General features: G+C 40.2%; 1 protein-coding gene and 1 non-coding gene across 4 annotated transcripts; both read right to left on the bottom strand.

The window, feature by feature from the left end:
• Positions 1-1,449: 1,449 nt before the first annotated feature.
• On the bottom strand, positions 1,450-12,865 carry LOC140560043 (kynurenine--oxoglutarate transaminase 3). 3 transcript variants are annotated; one of them, XM_072684054.1, is made up of 14 exons: positions 12,719-12,863; positions 12,026-12,114; positions 11,882-11,946; positions 10,571-10,715; positions 9,864-10,013; positions 9,683-9,769; positions 9,472-9,597; positions 9,260-9,380; positions 7,021-7,097; positions 6,799-6,888; positions 4,734-4,920; positions 4,528-4,601; positions 4,342-4,428; positions 1,450-4,083 (listed from the first exon to the last, which is right to left on the bottom strand). In XM_072684054.1, exons 2-14 carry the CDS (start codon positions 12,110-12,112, stop codon positions 4,027-4,029), a joined length of 1,353 nt encoding a protein of 450 aa, XP_072540155.1. In that variant the 5' UTR covers positions 12,113-12,114; positions 12,719-12,863; the 3' UTR covers positions 1,450-4,026. The 3 variants fall into 3 exon arrangements, with proteins under 3 accessions (XP_072540155.1, XP_072540156.1, XP_072540157.1); XM_072684055.1 differs by lacking the exon at positions 12,026-12,114; XM_072684056.1 differs by lacking the exon at positions 1,450-4,083 and having other exon boundaries at positions 4,376-4,446; positions 12,719-12,865.
• Positions 12,866-16,788: 3,923 nt separating this feature from the next.
• Positions 16,789-16,952, bottom strand: LOC140560470 (U1 spliceosomal RNA). The gene has a single exon (XR_011979972.1). It is a non-coding gene; the product is annotated as a U1 spliceosomal RNA (small nuclear RNA).
• Between the last annotated feature and the right edge of the window lie 324 nt (positions 16,953-17,276).

Here is a 17,276-nt window from a genome sequence, read left to right as displayed (position 1 = left end):
CTAGCTGGCAAAAGCTGAAGGCCGGCAGCTAGTTAGCTAACCTCACTGCTAGGAGGCTGATTGATTTGAGGTGGGAAGTACTCCAGTAATTGCACTTAAGTGTTAGTTTGGAATATGTGGAGTTATTAAATCTGAATGTTTGTGTTTTTACTTAAAAATGCTTCCAGGAGAAAAGCATTTTCATTCAGACTTTAAATTACAAGAGACGCTGCTCGTTTTTTATCATGATAGTCAGCCAAGCTGCTGCACATATGTATTATATTCTTATTTTTTTATTTATTTTCAGTCAAGTATAATTTTATCTTCTTTTTGTTTTTTTTTACTCAGTGATTGCAGGACATTAGGCAGTATTTTTGTAATACACGCAGAGTACACTGACAATAAAACACACAAAAAGGGCTACAAACCTGTCCTGGCCTTTTGGTAATTAATATCTTTAAAGTCTAATTAAAAAATGTAAGGATTTAATAATAATAATAATAATAATAATTATAAAACACATTATTCACAAACTGGCATCTGGAAGCAGGGCTCACCAACGTCTTCATAGCACATATATTGTCCGCGTAACACTTCACTTTTATCTGTTTTATCAGTGAACCTTCCTAATTTTTAATGTAATGTTGATCATTAAATAAAAAAAATTATAATAATTAAATGTAGAAAAATTCTGCATGTATTTAAAAGTCCATTTTGTGTCTTGTAACTTAAAAGGCAATAAACTCTTTGAATGTCTGATCCCTATCATCACCAGCCCTGAATTCTGCAGACATTTTACTAAACAGGTGGAATTCCCCTTTAGGACCACAAGCTCCAAACACATCACAGTGAATGCTGCCATCTTGTGGTAAAAACCAGCATCGTATGAAAATGAGAGATATCAAATATACCCTGAAGAACATGACAGGTTAAGAAGGCTGTAAGTGGAGGATCCTGAGGAGTGACTTTTGTGGCTGGCTCCCATTACCTTTACCCACTGCTGCATGTTTGCTAAGATGTTTAAATGTGGCTCTGAACCATGTTTTCAGCTTCTGGAATTTCTGCTCATGTGAAGTCTGGCCAAAGAAACTCAGTTCAGGAATGTAAAGAAACATTTTTCCTTGAAGACGACCTCTGTTGATTCCTGCCAGCAGTAAAGAGGTTACGTCACTTTGCACATAACACAAATGCCAAGGTGTTTAGTGGAAGGGTAAACTGTGCTGTGTGCGCAAGCCGAGATTAGAAAAAGACTGAAAAGAAGAAGCGGTTGTCTATTAGTAAAATATATTTATTCTACACTCAAAATGTAGTACCCTAACGCAACCTCCAATATATTAAGCAATTAAATTGTAGCACCTTAACAATACTCCAATATATGACAGGTAAATTAGTCTTAGGTCCATAACTACCTTGTCGTTTGCCTCTCTACACCACCTCAATAGATTAGAAATGAAGCGATCAAGACGGGACTGAAATGCAGACTTTCACCTTTAATTCAAGGGGTTTAACAAAAATATTGCATTAGCTGTTTAGGAATTACAGCCATTTTTCCATAGTCCCTCCATTTTTCCAACCTCAAAAGTAACTGGAGAATTGATGTGGACTGGTTGCTTGTAATTTGATCACAAATTAAGGAGATAAAAGGGTTTAGAGTTGATTTCAAGTGCTGAATTTGCATTTTATAGGGACTCCTAACATGCGGTCCAAAGAAAGGTCAGAGTAAGTGAAGGTGGCCCTTTTAATTGTCAGTTTTTACCTTCTTAATGATGCACTGGCAAGCTCAGCAGCTAAGGTAGATGAAGACGAGCTATAATTCTGAGGTCAATACAGTAAATATACAGGGTTTACCTCAATATGGACAATAAGGCTAACATGCTAACATGTTCTGGAACAACATTATATGGGCAGATGAAGCAATTTATTTGAGTATGGGGAAGAACAAAATGAGTTCATTATCTACAGCAATGCCACGTCTTCTCACAAACATGGTGGAGGCACTGTTATGGCATGGGCATGTACGTCAGCCAGTGGAACTGGATCACTGGTGTTTATTGATGGCATGATTGATAGAAGTAGCAGGATGGATTCTGAAGTGTAAAGAGCTAAACCTTTTGCACAGGTTCAGCCAAATGTTGCAAACTGACATGATGGCTCCTCACAGTACAGATGGATAATGATCCAAAACCAATCCAAAAGCTTCTTAGTGCAAAAGAAACCGAATGGAATGTTCCTAAACGGCCAAGTTGGTCACCTGACCTCGAGCCCAATCGAGCATGCCTTACTGGAGACAAAACTGAAGCAGAAAGACCCACTAACAGGCAGGCTGCTGCAGTAAAGGCCTGGCAAAGCATTTCAAGGGAGAATCCTCAAACTGATGCCCATGGGTTTCAGATTTTTTATCTGCAAGGAATTTGCATCCAAGTATTAACAATTCTCCATAACTTTAGAATGATGTTATTTGTCCAATTACTTTTGAAAGTGGAAGGGCTAAGTATAAAATGTAATTCCTAAAAGATTGATGCTATATGTTTAGAATAAGGCTAAAATCCATTCGTTCAATCACATTGTGATTGCTTATTTTCAAAGAACAGTCCAACATCATTAACCTGATATTTCTACATTGCAAATAATTGACTTAGTAGAGTAACACTCACTCTGAGTAACTGAATCATTCATCATTGAAAAGGGATTGTTAAAAAAAATAGCAGTGAGGATTTCAATTGGTGAGAATTGTCATTCTGTGGAATAACAGGTGGCAATTCTGGCCCTTTTTTAAGGCAGGAGTGTGGTAAACGTTGCACATGTTGGTGCATGATGCAGGTTATGGTGCATACCTTGATTAAAAAGTTAAATGGAGAAGGAAACGAAGATAGGCTGCTCAACTAAAATGATCTTAAAAGTGGCAACCAAAACCTGAAAGACTTGGAAGCGAGTGGGGAACCACTGTTCGAATGGATAGAAGACTAGCCAAAATGGCAAAGGCTCAGTCAATGATCACCTCCAGAAGAATCAAAGAAGATCTGAAGTTCTCAGAAAAGTCCCGTTGTTGAATAAATAGGTTAAAATGAGCCAAGGAACACACTGACTGGAAATGAAAGCAAAAATTGTTCTTTGTGAGTCTACTGGCCACAGTACACAGTAAAGCATTATGGTGCAAAAATCATGATATGGGGAGGTTTCTCATAACATGATGTTGGGCCTATTTTTCACATACGAGGGATAATAGATCAGTCTGAATGTATCAAAAGAAGATCATGCTGTCTTTTGCAGAAATGGAAATGCCCTTGAGATGGGTGCTGTAACATGACAATGACCCAAAACACACCAGTAAGCAAACAACATCTTGGGTAGGATTAAGTTAATGGAATGGCCAGCCCAATCCCCTGACCTTAATCCCATTGAAAGTCACTTGTGGGATGACATTAAAAATGTGGTTTCTGAGGCAAAACCCAAAAATGTTGAAGAACTGTGGAATGTAGTTTAATCGCCCTGGACTGGGTTACCTGTTCGGAAGTGCCAGAAGTTGAGATGTGAGACAGTTCTCAGAAACAGTGGTTATGCCACTACATTTTAGTTCAGTAATTAAAAGTGAAATGAAATCTCAAACATTTTGTCAGTTGATACATTCATTTTTTTATGATTTTGTTTTTAGAAAAATGCTGGCAGTACTATTTTTTGAACAGCCAAAGAATATTCCTTGTTCTTTACTTCCATAAAAGGTTAACACAAACTGGATGCATTAGTGTTTTGATTTGGAACTGAATGTGTAGTATTTCCAGTCTGTATGCACTGATGAAATGAAAATAAAAGTTATTATAGTGATTCTTATTCATTTTTCTAAACTCACTGCTATTTTTGTACACTACTGTACATATTCGAAGAGCATGTAACAGTGATAGTGCAGTGTGGAAGTGTTGTTGTCTCAGAGCCACAAACTTCATTCTAAATCCCTACTCACACTGAATAGGTAAACAGCCACTACAGAATGGGGTAATGAGGGAAAGGCAGTACAGCTGAAGTACTGCATCACTGCTGCATCATCCAAAATCAAGCTTTGCTCCAGTTCTTCAGTATGGTCTCTGCAGCATCGAGCGTGCTGTCTTGCTGCAGTGAAGGAAAGAAAATGGTTCGTGAATCTGCTTCTTTAGTACGAGCACATGACATTCTTCATACTTGTCAAACCTACAGATCTTCTTCCTATTAAACAACACTGTATTTACTGCAGCAACGTTGCTGCTTTCCATGTACAAGGGATTTACTCTTTATTGATTGGCTAACTAGTTTATATGCAGGCACACAATCAGTGGTTTCTTTTTTCAATAATTCACTAGGGTGTCATTTAATCCGTCACTCCCTCCCTACCTTGATGAAACACAGCCGGATGTATTTCTCAAAGTGTTTGATGGATTCCTCCCCACAGAATGCAGTTACTGGAATGGCAGCCAATTTCTAGAATGGACAGATTTGCTACTTCAGCGTAATCGGAATCAGCATAATCTATCTGGATGGCTCGTAGTGCATCTGAAAACAAGATTAAGTCCATCATACCTTCTCCTTTATCATCCATCTGATGAATTTGTAGTCATAAGGCTCATCTCCTTCCATGTGTGAAAGATCCTGATCTACGGAACAGAGGAAAACACAAAGATACTGACTCTACAATGCTAAGTACCCTTCAGTTCCAGAATATTGCTTTTAGGAAAGATTATATATATATTTGTTTGTTTGTTTTTAAATGTGAGGAAATGTCTCACTGAGAGCTGTGACATCAGCAATGATGAAGTAGCCCCCTTCAGGGACCACTGGATTCATGCCGGCCTGCTTCAGTATGGTCACCATGCGGTCTCTCTTGCCCTCTAACTCTTCTGCTAATGAGGAGAAATAGCACTCTGGCTGCCCCATCAGCTCGTAGTCCCGTAGAAGCCCCTGCGCTACTGCCTCCTACCAGACAACACACACAGTTATAGTTATGGAAAAAAAATACAGTTAAGAATTAACAGTTAAACAAAACTATGTTTGCTGTTACTCTAACTAATTACCATAACTCTAGTAAATAATCTGGTCCTGGAGTACCCCCTGCCTCACACATTTTAGTGATTTGCTGCTCTTACTTGTTCTGTACAATGATAATGGAATCATGTCAGTACTTTGAAACTAATATTTAATGATGTATTTATTGTACGCTGGGAGTGTGGAAGGTTTAGGTGACAGTGAGTTTCTGGGCTAAAATGATTCTAATACTTTTCTGTATTGTAAACCCTATTAATAAATGTTATACATTGTATACTACTTCGTAATGCTAATCAAGGTAGATGTACAGCGCTCAGAATCAGTGTTGGGGAAGCGCTATTATCAGTTATTTTCTTAAGAATTATTTTATTTGTTAATGTATTATGAAGGGTCTCATGTTAGCTACAATTAAACTCATCAATCAATTGATCCAAATGCACCCACACTCACACAAAATGGAAAGCCCCTGTCCATCACACAACACACAATATTTTTTTCAATTGAGAAATCAATCTGTTAAGCTAATCAGCTTTTCCACTTGTGGTTTCTACAGTGAGCACTGTTATTAATAAAATGGCAATTCAGGGGACCTGTGAAACTGTAAGACTGGTGGGAACTGTGTGAGATCTGGAAGACCAAGACAACTCCTACTTGTACGCTGGAAAATCCAGCAAATCAAAATATACATACATACAACTGCCAAGAACAAGCATTAAAGTTTAGAGTCAAGAGGCCGGTCAAAGTCCTTATAGGCAAACTTGTTCACTCTGTGGCCATCTTTGCAATGCCACTGAGCAGTCACACAAGACCAGGCTCCCATCTCTACCAGTCATCATAAATATTAGTGATTGGATCTTAAACAAGCATGTACGATGACCCAAAGGTCTTAGAACTAGAGCCCTTTTGTAGAGAAAAATGTGGCGGGGGTTGGGTTGGGTTGTTAAATGTGAAGACAAAATGTGATATTTGGTAAATGGTGCCCATTCTTCTGCACAGAACTGTAGAATTAAACAAATGTACTCAGGTTGTGAGAAGAGACAGGAAGTGTTCAAAAGCTGCCATGATCTGGATAAAAGATCTACATAAATCCAACAAGCCTGGATGAGTATCAGCTGCTTTCATTCATGCCTGGAAAACGCCATGCTGTTGTCCAAAACAAGGGATATGCATTTATAAAGGAACAAAATACAAATATTATTCCCAGTGTTTGACTACTTTTACTCAACTTACTGATCTTTTTTGATGGACATGAATGAAAACTTTAGCTTAGACAGTAATAGACAAATATTCCAAACTGTATACACAAATCAGAGAGTATCCCAAGTCTATTTCTGAGCACTATAGTCTCGATTTCTACATAATACATGATTAAATGTCTGCATCAACAGATATGTGCATAAAAACATCAGCATGATCTCAGGATTGCCCCACAATTCCCACATCAGCATACCCCTAGCTCTAACTATCAATCTGTTTCAACTAAGAAAGAGCTGGTTAATTCACTCATTAGTTAGATCAGAAGTGTTAGAGCCAGGGCTTTACTTAGACCTTCCCACTAATCTCCATCAATTAAAGCGACTGCTTTCAGCATTATCCCGTTTGCAAGCATTCTCATAAGGCCCCCTGGTGGCCAGGGCCCTAAACTGCAGCTTCTGTCTCCAATAAGCTTTATGATACAGCCTTGGCTAGAGCAGGCAAACCGTTAAATCATGCAAGTCAGGAGTACTATAAGTGCAGGGTTACATTACTGAAATACTGTGCATACTGAGTGTGTGCACTGAGCTTGAGACATGTTCGGCCGATACGTGCCTGCAGTGGGGTTGGGCAAGTATACAGGGTGTTCTGCATAACAGTCTGCAGGTGTTTCACCAAGTGTTCAGGCCCAATTGACCAGCCCAGCTGCAAAAAGAGAAGCAGTGGAATATGAATCATTTCTGATATATTTGGTTTATTAACTTTAAATAGAACGGACATGTGCTTTAAAGCCCAGCAACAAACACGAAGCAATAAGAGCATTTGGAAAGCAGTTACCTTCCAGCCAGTCACACTGAAGGTTTTCCCAGCACTGCTGATAGTGATGGTTCTGTCCCACATACCAGGCAGAGTCGCTGTATAAGGAACAGAGCAAAATGACTACAACTCCCAACAGTCTATTTTAATACATTATTATATGTCGGCATCAACAGATATATACATTAAAACATCAACATGATATCAGCATTGCTGATACCCCCCCCCTCCCCAATTCCCACATCAACATATCCCTAGCTCTAACTAACTATCTGCTTTAACTAAGCACAAGATAAATTTCCCCATTATTTAGATCAGAAGTGTTAGAGTCAGGGCTTTACTTAGACGTTCCCACTGATGTCCATCTCCAATAAAGCGACTGCTTTCAGCATTCTCCCATTTGCAAGCATTCTCTGGTGGCCAGGGCCCTGAGCAGTAGTCCCTATCTCCAAAAACCAGCACTGCTGATAGTGATGGTTCTGTCCCACAAGCCAGGGAGAGTCGCTGTATAAAAATGACAACTCCCAGTAGCCCTTGCATGCAAATGCAAGGGCATTTTTTTTTTTTTTTTTTAAGATGGCGCCGCGGAGGTGGCAGCCTGTTGCAGCAGCTCCTGCTCACTTCGGAGCTTTTTCTAATTGTGAATTTCCCCACTGCGGGACTAATAAAGGACTATCTTATCTTATCTTAAATCAACGCTCAGTGTGACGTCTGTCAGTTCACTTACTGCTACACAGCTAATCAATAGACTGAAACCTTAACACTGATACTGAGTGCTTATGGGGTGTATCACAGTAGGGAAACACTATGCAAATGCTGTGGCCATCTCACTGGGCTACATCCACCATTAACCCCTCAAAATGTATGGGCCCCTGTATGTGGTCCCACACAGCCAATCAATATCTCAGTTTAAACTTAAGTTTCTGAATCAAAAGCCTGAAGTATCAACATTTTAGAGCAGGGATGCGCAACGCTAGTCCTGGAGGGCCAGTCTCCAGCAAAGTTTGGTAGTTGCTCCACTCAAACTGACCCACTTTGATGGGGAAATTAACTAATTAGTTGAATCTGATGTGGTTAAGTAGGGCAACTGCAAAAATCTTGACCTGCCCTCTAGGCCCTCTAGGCCCGGAGTGGTACTCTCCTGTTTTAGTGCAAGGCCTAATGCTTACCATTGCTAACAAATTGTCCAATGCTAACAACGTGTCATTACCCACAGATAATTTTTGCAGAGTCTGAGAATCCTGCGAGGTCACTATTTTAAAAACTACAACTAGATTCCTTTTGAGATCATGTCCCATTATGCTCCTGGTGAAAATTTACAAGAACAGCAGTACAATGAATCAGAAACGGAAGCAGCTTTTGGCCACAGTTGCCCTTGTATGTGCAATGGCACCCCCCACCCCCTCCCAAAAAAACTATGTCACAATTAGCATGAGCAAATACTAAAGACATGTGATAAAATTAAATACGGTTATATATACAGTTGCTTGAAATGTCATTTGGTGCAGAAAAGTAAAATCTGGGATTGTATTTACAATACTTCTCACGGTAGAAGGTGTAATGAGGAGTCACTAGTAGGCCTGAACAGTGTTTCTGAACCTGAATACTATTCTCAAACTCACCCTTAATCATATAGTAATAATATTAATAATAATAATAATAATAATAAACTACATTTACATTTAAGGCATTTAGCAGACGCTCTTATCCAGAGCAACTTATAAAAGTGCTTTGCTATTTACTTAAGAATAACCTCAGCTAGTTTGAATAGGCTAAAATTCAAAGATACGTCTAAGTTAAGACACTACTAAACACAAGTCAATAAGGTGACCACTAAGTATTCTCAGAAGAGGTGGGTCTTCAGTCTGCGTTTGAAGACAGCGAGCGACACGGCCGTTCAGACACCCAGAGGAAGCTCGTTCCACCAAGCCTGGACGCTTGTCTTTCGTGGACATGGAGCCCCCTGCCCTGCAAGCTATATATTTTCACAGTACAACTCATTGATCTCATGAAGGGCATGATAAGATCTTGATGATGGGAATCAGGTGTGTAAGAGCACAGGCGGAGTCCCACCGAGCCGAGCCATTAAAGGAGCACTGGGAGAGCTTGTTAAAAGATTAAAGAAACAGCCCACTCATGTGAATCATTATCATGTGAATACAGCTAACAATGAATGGAAGCTAGGAGCCACCAATTTCGCATGACTCTATTTGCATGCTAATGCTAACTGGTGGACTAGTCTTTTCAATACATGCCATACCTATCTTCACATGCTCATGACCCTTGTATACAAGCCATTCATAGACTTCATCACTGAAGCAGAGTGTGTCATGCTTGATGCAAAGGTCTGCAATAGCTTGCAGCTCATTCCTGGTGAAGACCTGTCATCAAACAAAACACATCGTTAGCATCTGGCAACAGATGAAGCATTTGAACCTGAATGATAGAAGAAGCAGAAGTAGTTGGCCTTACTTTCCCAATGGGGTTGTTGGGAGTGTTAATAATGATGGCCTTTGTCTTAGAATTGAATTTGCTGGCGAGTTCCTCCTGGTCCAGAATCCAGTCAGCACTACTGATGTCTGACTTCTTGCCGGACTTCTGCAACACATGATGTGAAAGCGCTGTGATACTGAACATACAGTCTGAGATCTATTCAAATATGTACACTGAGATGAGGACTCACAAGTCGAAGTGGTATTAACACAGGCTTGGCCCCTGCCATCCTGACCATGGGGACGTAGCAGTCAAAGAAAGGTTCAATTATGATGACCTGACAGGGAAAGAGGAACACAGTTCTACATGTGCTACACCACCGCTCCACTAGATGGAGCAAACAAACAAACAAAACACTGCCTTTTCTTTACCTCATCTCCCTCCTCTACCAGCCCCTGCATGGTGCTGAATAATGACCCATAGCCTCCCACAGTGACCAGGATCTCTTTGAAGGGGTCAATCTGACGGCCGTAAACTTTACCATACACTTGAGACAGGGCTTTCACCAGGCTTGGGTGTCCCTGTTAAAAACATCAGCATTCAGCTCAGTCAGATGGCTTGACAACACAGAACAGTGGGGCTTTTCAAAATGGCTTTTATTCCTCCAGGTCATTCAAAAGGGGATGAATGTGATAATGACTCATTCGATACTGAAATCATCATTTCTTGCTTTGTGTAAATGATGAATGAGCCAAAATAAAAGGGCAGCATTCAAAACCATTTCCAGATTCAACAACAATAACAAATCTGAGTTGTGGTTCTGTTGTTCAGAAGAGCAATGTCCATTTGAAGAAAAGAGGACCTCTCTTAGGACTTCCCTTAAAGGCCAAAATGCATTTTCCAAATGTGGTCGTCTTTTGCTAATACTAATTAGATTACTTGTATTAGAAAAGGCTGCATACAGTTTGGTTAGCTACTCATACGCACTATCTAACTGCATCCTTTTAGCACAAAAATGGTCCAAACTAAATAAAATAAAGGAATAAAATATGATACAGTCTGTAAAGATGATACAGACTCCTAACTTCCTAACAAATCACAGGCCACAGTCAGCATCAATACCAATAAAAAAGCTTACAAAGCCACGTGTGTACTGGTTCAGCCGATCCACCATTACAGCTTGAGCGAGACCCTCTTTTACATAAGATGGAGGGGGGATGTCTGGGTAACCCTGACCAAGGTTAACGACCGATGGATCCGCTGCCACGGAGGTTAAGGCGACCCTATTCACAGCACAGAGAAGCAAATCATCAGTGGGTGGTCAGACGTAGCACAATACTACTATTGATTGGAATACCTTGAATATCAACCACTGAGGCTTTTTTAAAAATATGTTTTCTTTAAAATAACTTTAAAAGAGGCCACAGAATACATTTACTGGGTTTTATAAGAGTTCCTTAATGTATAAACAGTAAATAAGTGCATGTGGTTGGGCCAAAAATGCTCAAATGCTTACAGGCCTCTTTACAGCCCTGTTATTTGTCCTTAGAATAAAGCTTGTGGATTTTCCTGTTATGGTGGGGTTTGTAGAAACAAATGTCACGGTCAGAAGCCACATAGCAGCTAGATTAGCATTGCTTTGTTTTTAACACTGTAACAAGAACACTTAATTAATTCATGTAATTAATGAAGCTTAATGAAGAGCTTGCAGCTGGTCGGCTAGGGTTAGCTTTCACAAGGCCTGTTAGGAGGCCTGGTTTGCAAAATTACCACCTACCAACTAGAGGAGTCTGGTGGTGATGTGCTGCTCTCTAGTGTTACACGTATTAACAATATCATATCATAGCTTTGGGATAGGCTGGATGCATGTAACTTTTGGAGGCGTGAATATAATGAGGCAAGACTGTTATGTTACAGTTAAGGGGTTTTGAAAGTGCCCTGTTTTGGTTATGCTGGATTCTCTTTTCAGTAAAGTGACAACAGTGTTTGAGGTGCACGGTATGTCAATTCCATAAACTGCACTCAATCATCTATGCCAACAGTTTTGTATTCTAGGGCACCTTCCAAATAGGCATCTAAACGTAGGCTATGATTCCCAAACTACTCACACTCATTCATTACCTTCACACTACCTTCCTCCAACATAGAACACAGCCTTTTCTGCTGATTCTGGCCTGATGCAGATACCTGGTATCGGATCAGAGGTCTCTATTGTGATTGGGATAGCACAGGGGATACCCCGGCTATCTTCCATGTGTGAGACTACAGTTCGCTACCCTGTCTGAGTAAAAACTCCACGCCATACTAAGACTTATGTTACATCGGCCTTAGTCTGTAACATGACTAAATGTTAAGTTACCCCAGACAAAGGCATCTGCCAAACGAATGTTAATCAGTAGACATCGTAGCAAGGGTCAGCAGTGTGTGTTCAGATTTGCTCCTTCCTTACCATACATTCTTGTCCAGTCCTTCGATCCTATTAGCGTTCTTGTGCTTGTTTGAAGTCATATTGAACTGCCAGAAAACAGACAAATCACCTGATTAAAAAAGGAAGCATTTTGGTGGTGGGCTAATCAGAGGACACTGAGCTTACTTGTGTGGAGAAGAACTTTCTTGTGGGATTAGTTTCTAAGAAGCAACAAAGAGATCTGCAGCTACGAAGCATATGAGTGATATTCATTTCTGTAAACAAACCAAAAAAAATGTTGATTTGATAATGATAATAATTAGATCATTAGATTAGATGATTAGTGATTAGATAATGAATTTTCTAAACACTTTTTAGATGCTTTCAGTGACGAGACCTATTACATATAGCAAAAACATGGTAAAAATGGTAGATATTACATTAAGGCTACATTATAGTTATAGAACAATATTATAATAGATTTCCTCTGTAAATCTGCACAAAAAAAATATTGCATACTCTATCATGAGCCAACGACCAGTTTTATTCACAATGACATGAGATAAACAGACCTCCAGCTCAGCTAGTATCAGGCTACAGGACCTTAGCCCACTCTGACCATTCATTTGAGAGTGACAGCGGGACCACCCCTTCTTTTAAAGCCTCACAGCAGCCAGAATGGACCTCGCAATACATCGCATGTACTACACGTTACCTATAGACTGATGTTATAGGAATGAGGGATATGTGACTACCATTACCCCCTGCAGTCCCTCTGATGATCACACTCTAGTGCCACTAGTTACCGGATCACCGGACAAGTTGAACTCGCTGCTCTCACGCACGATGCCCAGCTGCTCAAGAAAGCGTCTCCGTTACCTTTTCCAGCAACTGTCCAGTAGCTGGCCTGCAGGCTTCAGAGTCTAAATCATTACATGAACTCAGGAATAGCGACAAACTGCTCAACTCTTCTTCTCTCCTGTAATTAAATTATTCTGCGATTCCGAAGCGCAGATTCTGTGCGACACGTTCATCACCGCCTCTGGACTGACCAATCGCGTAAGAGCGAGCAGAAAGAGGCGTTCCTGTGCGGCACGCTCTGCGCAGGCCTGAACTGACACGCTTTCCGTGAGAGCAAGAAGAACCGGGTATGCGCACAATCTGCGCCGCTGCAACGCTATGAATCAGGTCCTTCAAAACACACGAAGTAGTAAATAGAGTGAGATTATTTACCTGAGTGTAACAAGAGTATCTGTCTGTCTGTCTGTCTATCTGTCTATCTGTCTGTCTGTCTATCTGTCTATCGGTCTATCTGTCTATCCAGCACACATCAATGCAGAGTAACTTCCATAGCCTCACACCAAAGTCAGACTACAGTGAGGCATAATGACTTCTGAAAATTATAAAAATGAAATTATAAAAATATACCTCAGTATTTTTTTTAGTTCAGTTTAATTTAAAAGAACGACCATGTATTGCATATTAAAACTTTTCTAGTTTTTGTGTTTTGATTGGAAACAAAAAGGTTAAAATCCTTAAACCCCAAATAGAAAAATTAGCATCAGGATCAGTGTGGTATCTGGATTATGGACTAAGATCTTTTATTTAATTACCAACATGTATATATATTAATTGACACATGATGTATTATTTATAGGCAATGTGTTTAGGGAAAATATCAGTTGCATTGTATTAAAAATCATGGACAGCATTTTTCCCCAAATCCCAAATAAAAACATTGCTATTTAGAGCATTTGCAGAAATGACAACTGCTCAAAAACAACACAAAAATTGGTCTCTTATTTATATATATATATATATATATATATATATATATATATATATATATATACTTTAGCTATATATTTAGAAGTTAGCTATATACGTATATATATATATATATAATATATAATAATATTATATATTATTATATATTATATATATATATATATATATATATATATATATATATATATATATATATATATATATATATATATTTGCAATCTTTTGGGGGCGTATATAGCTAACTTCTGATTTTCTGACGTTATGTAATCCGAGAGTTTGTAGTGAGAAGACCTGCCACTTGATACCTTCTGCTTTGTTTAGACGCTAGAGGGCGCTCCGAAGTGAGTCCAGAATGTCCTGTCCATGTCCTGACACTTGCCTATGTAAGCTTGCTTCTAGATATCAGGGTTTAGCTGTGTTAGCCTTAGCTGTTTTTCACCCGATAAAGCTATGCTGAATTATGATTCAAACATGACCCCATATCATATTCATGCAGAAACACAGAAATATAGAACAGAATTTGTATGTGTACATCTACTTTCCTAGTTGAAGAAAAGTACTATGTGAAAGAAAGGATAGGATGAGGACATGCTCTGTGCTCCTCATAAAACAGCTCTATGTTAATAATTCAACCAACTGTTGTATAAGTAATGCTACTAATGTCTGCGAAATATGACTGGACTACTATAGTTTCCAACCTTCAGAGACCCTCTGTTACAACAAATGTTTAAAACACTCTTTAACTCCTCTAATTCAGTGTAGATAAATATCTCCATGTGCCTGCAGACCACACTCTAACCCTAACTGTTGTAGCATTACATATGCACATATGTAGTTATGCAAAGCTTACATCATGTATACAAAAGATGTACAAAGAAAGATTTTAAGCGGTTTTGGGGCCCTTATGGGACACCACTTTATAGCATTATTCACGTGCTGCCACATTTACTTCATTATAGACAGTGGTTCCAGCTCCAGTCCTGCAGACCGCTCGTCACACACCCTATCAACCCGTCAGCTGTTGTTTTGGGGCGAGGAAGTACTGAAGTACAGGCTTACACGTCTGCCTTTCAAGTTTACTGGCTAATCTCACGAAAGGCTTCTTAAGATTTCAGTGTTACAGGAGGGAAAGACTTCAGAGCAGTACAGCAAGACTTCAGAGCAGGCCTGAGAAACAGCGCCCTAAAGAGAGGTATTCAGTTCCAGGCCTCGGTGACCCTTGCTCTGCACAGTTGTGTGTTTTCCAACACCTGTTTCATTCATTGCATGGCTGCAAATAGGAGTCTGAACTGAATGCAGGGAATTGCTGGGCAGAACACCCATGAGACTGTGTATAATTGCACACACATGGACACACACACACACACATGTGCCCAAGTACGCCTAAAGAGACAGATGTCTTATTCACAGCGGCAGCACAGGCAGATCAGAGTTGTGAAAATCAAGCTTTTTCCACCACTAATAAGATCTAATCCACTTTGATAGTCCTTTAATTCTTGGGAGAGTGAGCCGTGTTCCACTTTCAGGTCGAGCTGCATGAGCCAAGACTTCATCCATCTGAACAAAGATAAAAAAGGACATCAATTCATTCGCAAACAATGATGAGAGCAGTGATATAACCAGGGGTGTATAACAGGCTAGGCCACCATTGGTTGCCAACCCAAGCTTTCTTTTACATCACTGGCCATTTAGAAAGCTTTCACCCAGGCAAAAGTAGTTCAGAGTATGGTGTGATGTGCAGTCAGACACCAGCTTCAAACAGTAATAGGAAGCCTACATCACTAGCTGCTAGAAACAGTTAGCGTACTGGCCGTACTGAAGAGTTTTTCACATTTTGCAAATGCTCACTAGACTTATGCCTACAGCTGTGTGTGTGTGTGTGTGCTGTGTGTGAAAGACAGAGCTGTGGAATATAGTCTGAGACAAGGCCGAAGTTGGCTTTTTATCTGTATTTGAATGGGAAGCAAAACTTCAGCTTCGTTCAGCAGTCTATGTAATGTCCTTCAGTGTTTTTCAGAACAGAGTTCCCTATTCATCCGGTTTCACTGTTCTTCACATTAGAATGGGGTTTATTGGCTTTGCACTTTCTAGTCTGGGCCTTAGCCACCCCATTTATACAGACCTGGAATTTACATTTACATTTACGGCATTTAGCAGACGCTCTTATCCAGAGCGACTTACAAGGTTACTCGTATTACAGAGGTGGGCCAATGTAGTGTTAGGAGTCTTGCCCAAGAACTCTTATTGGTGTAGCGCAGCATAGTCACCCAGACCAGGAATTGAACCCTGGTCTCCCACATGGTGTTGTTGTAACGCAATGGTAGGTGGTGGTGTTATCTGTTGCGCCACACCAACCACAATTGTTGCTGCATGGCAGACATAGACCTGCTGATTATCTTGACTCCAGATCTCTGAAACCAAAAGCTCTAACAAGCTTGAACCATTCAGATTCTGTAGTTGTTTTAGCAGTTAGCAATTAGCAAATAGCATCCCATCACCTGAAAAATGGAGCCAAATGTAGACACTTCTTGTCAATGACGTGACACAGGGACACTCATTTAAGGCTTTAATTTGTAGTAAGGTTGACTCCCTTGGATATATCCTTAGGTGAACCCTCTAATGCAGAAAGCCTTATTAAACACTACGGTGTCTTACTCAGTAACTACAGGGACTTCTGTACAAACTGATGGGGCTATTCTTTGCTAATAGAAGTCTGTAATAACACTGTTGGGCTGTTTAATGGGTTGAACAGCTCTCTTACTGAATAAATGCTAAGAATTTTGCGGTGGCCTTTGTTGCTTAGGGTGCTGGAAGTGGTGTGAGGATGATTATAAGTGAGGTATATACACTATATAGGCACACAGTATAAAGTGAAAAAGGTAAAGGTGCACGTATTTGTCACTGTACAACGAAATGTGTCCTCCGCATTTAACCCATCTGTGGTAGTGAACACACACACTAGTGAACTAGGGGCAGTGAGCACACACACACAGAGTGGTGGGCAGCCAACTCCAGCGCCCGGGGAGCAGAGAGGGTAAAGGGCCTTGCTCAAGGGCCCAACAGTGGCAGCTTGCCGAGCCTGGGAATCGAACCCACAACTCTGTTATCGATAGCCCGGCACTCTAACCGCTGAGCCACCACTGCCTCATAAAAGAATTAAACAGGGGAGAGCGCAAACGCAGTCCCCCACTTCCAGAAATTATGTCGTCGAGATTCCCACATTTGGGGAATTCGCAGGGGTCAGCACAACCGGAGTGCAATGGCTGAGCCTCACCCTGGGTGAACCATCTTCTTGATCATGGTATGTTTATAACCATGTAAGTCTCCATATAGTGTACAGTTAACTCACATTAATTAAGTTTACACATCCAAGGAAGTGTGGATTCACCAAACCAGGCTTCATTTATTAATGATAATTTTTCTTGATCATTAGGGCAAACTATACAGTTCTACCTTAAGGCAACTGTATTAGTATTCTCTACCATTTCTCATTTGCACAGCAGTACTCACAGCATTGCAATTACACCCCAGTCTTTCAATAATTTGACTCTGGCCCTTAATTCAAATGTTTTACCCTGTTTAAAGTAATTGCCAAGTTAAATTGCCTACTTTTAATAAATGCGAGGGGTTCATTACGCCACTGATTTAT

This window comes from Salminus brasiliensis, chromosome 7 (assembly GCF_030463535.1).
Source record: "Salminus brasiliensis chromosome 7, fSalBra1.hap2, whole genome shotgun sequence".
Classification (NCBI taxonomy): Eukaryota; Metazoa; Chordata; class Actinopteri; order Characiformes; family Bryconidae; genus Salminus; species Salminus brasiliensis.
Note: the sequence above shows the minus strand (reverse complement) of the source record. Positions and strands in the feature narration are given on the sequence as shown.

Bases quoted from the DNA above. Each gene is read 5' to 3' on its own strand.
- LOC140560043 (XM_072684054.1), bottom strand. From the start codon at position 12,112: ATGAATATCACTCATATGCTTCGTAGCTGCAGATCTCTTTGTTGCTTC. The intron at 6,889-7,020 runs GTAACTGCTTTC...CTCTTTTTGCAG, and splicing joins TCAGTGTGACTGGCTGGAAG to CTGGGCTGGTCAATTGGGCC. The intron at 4,921-6,798 runs GCACGTATCGGC...GTTGTCTGGTAG, and splicing joins CTTGCCCAACCCCACTGCAG to GAGGCAGTAGCGCAGGGGCT.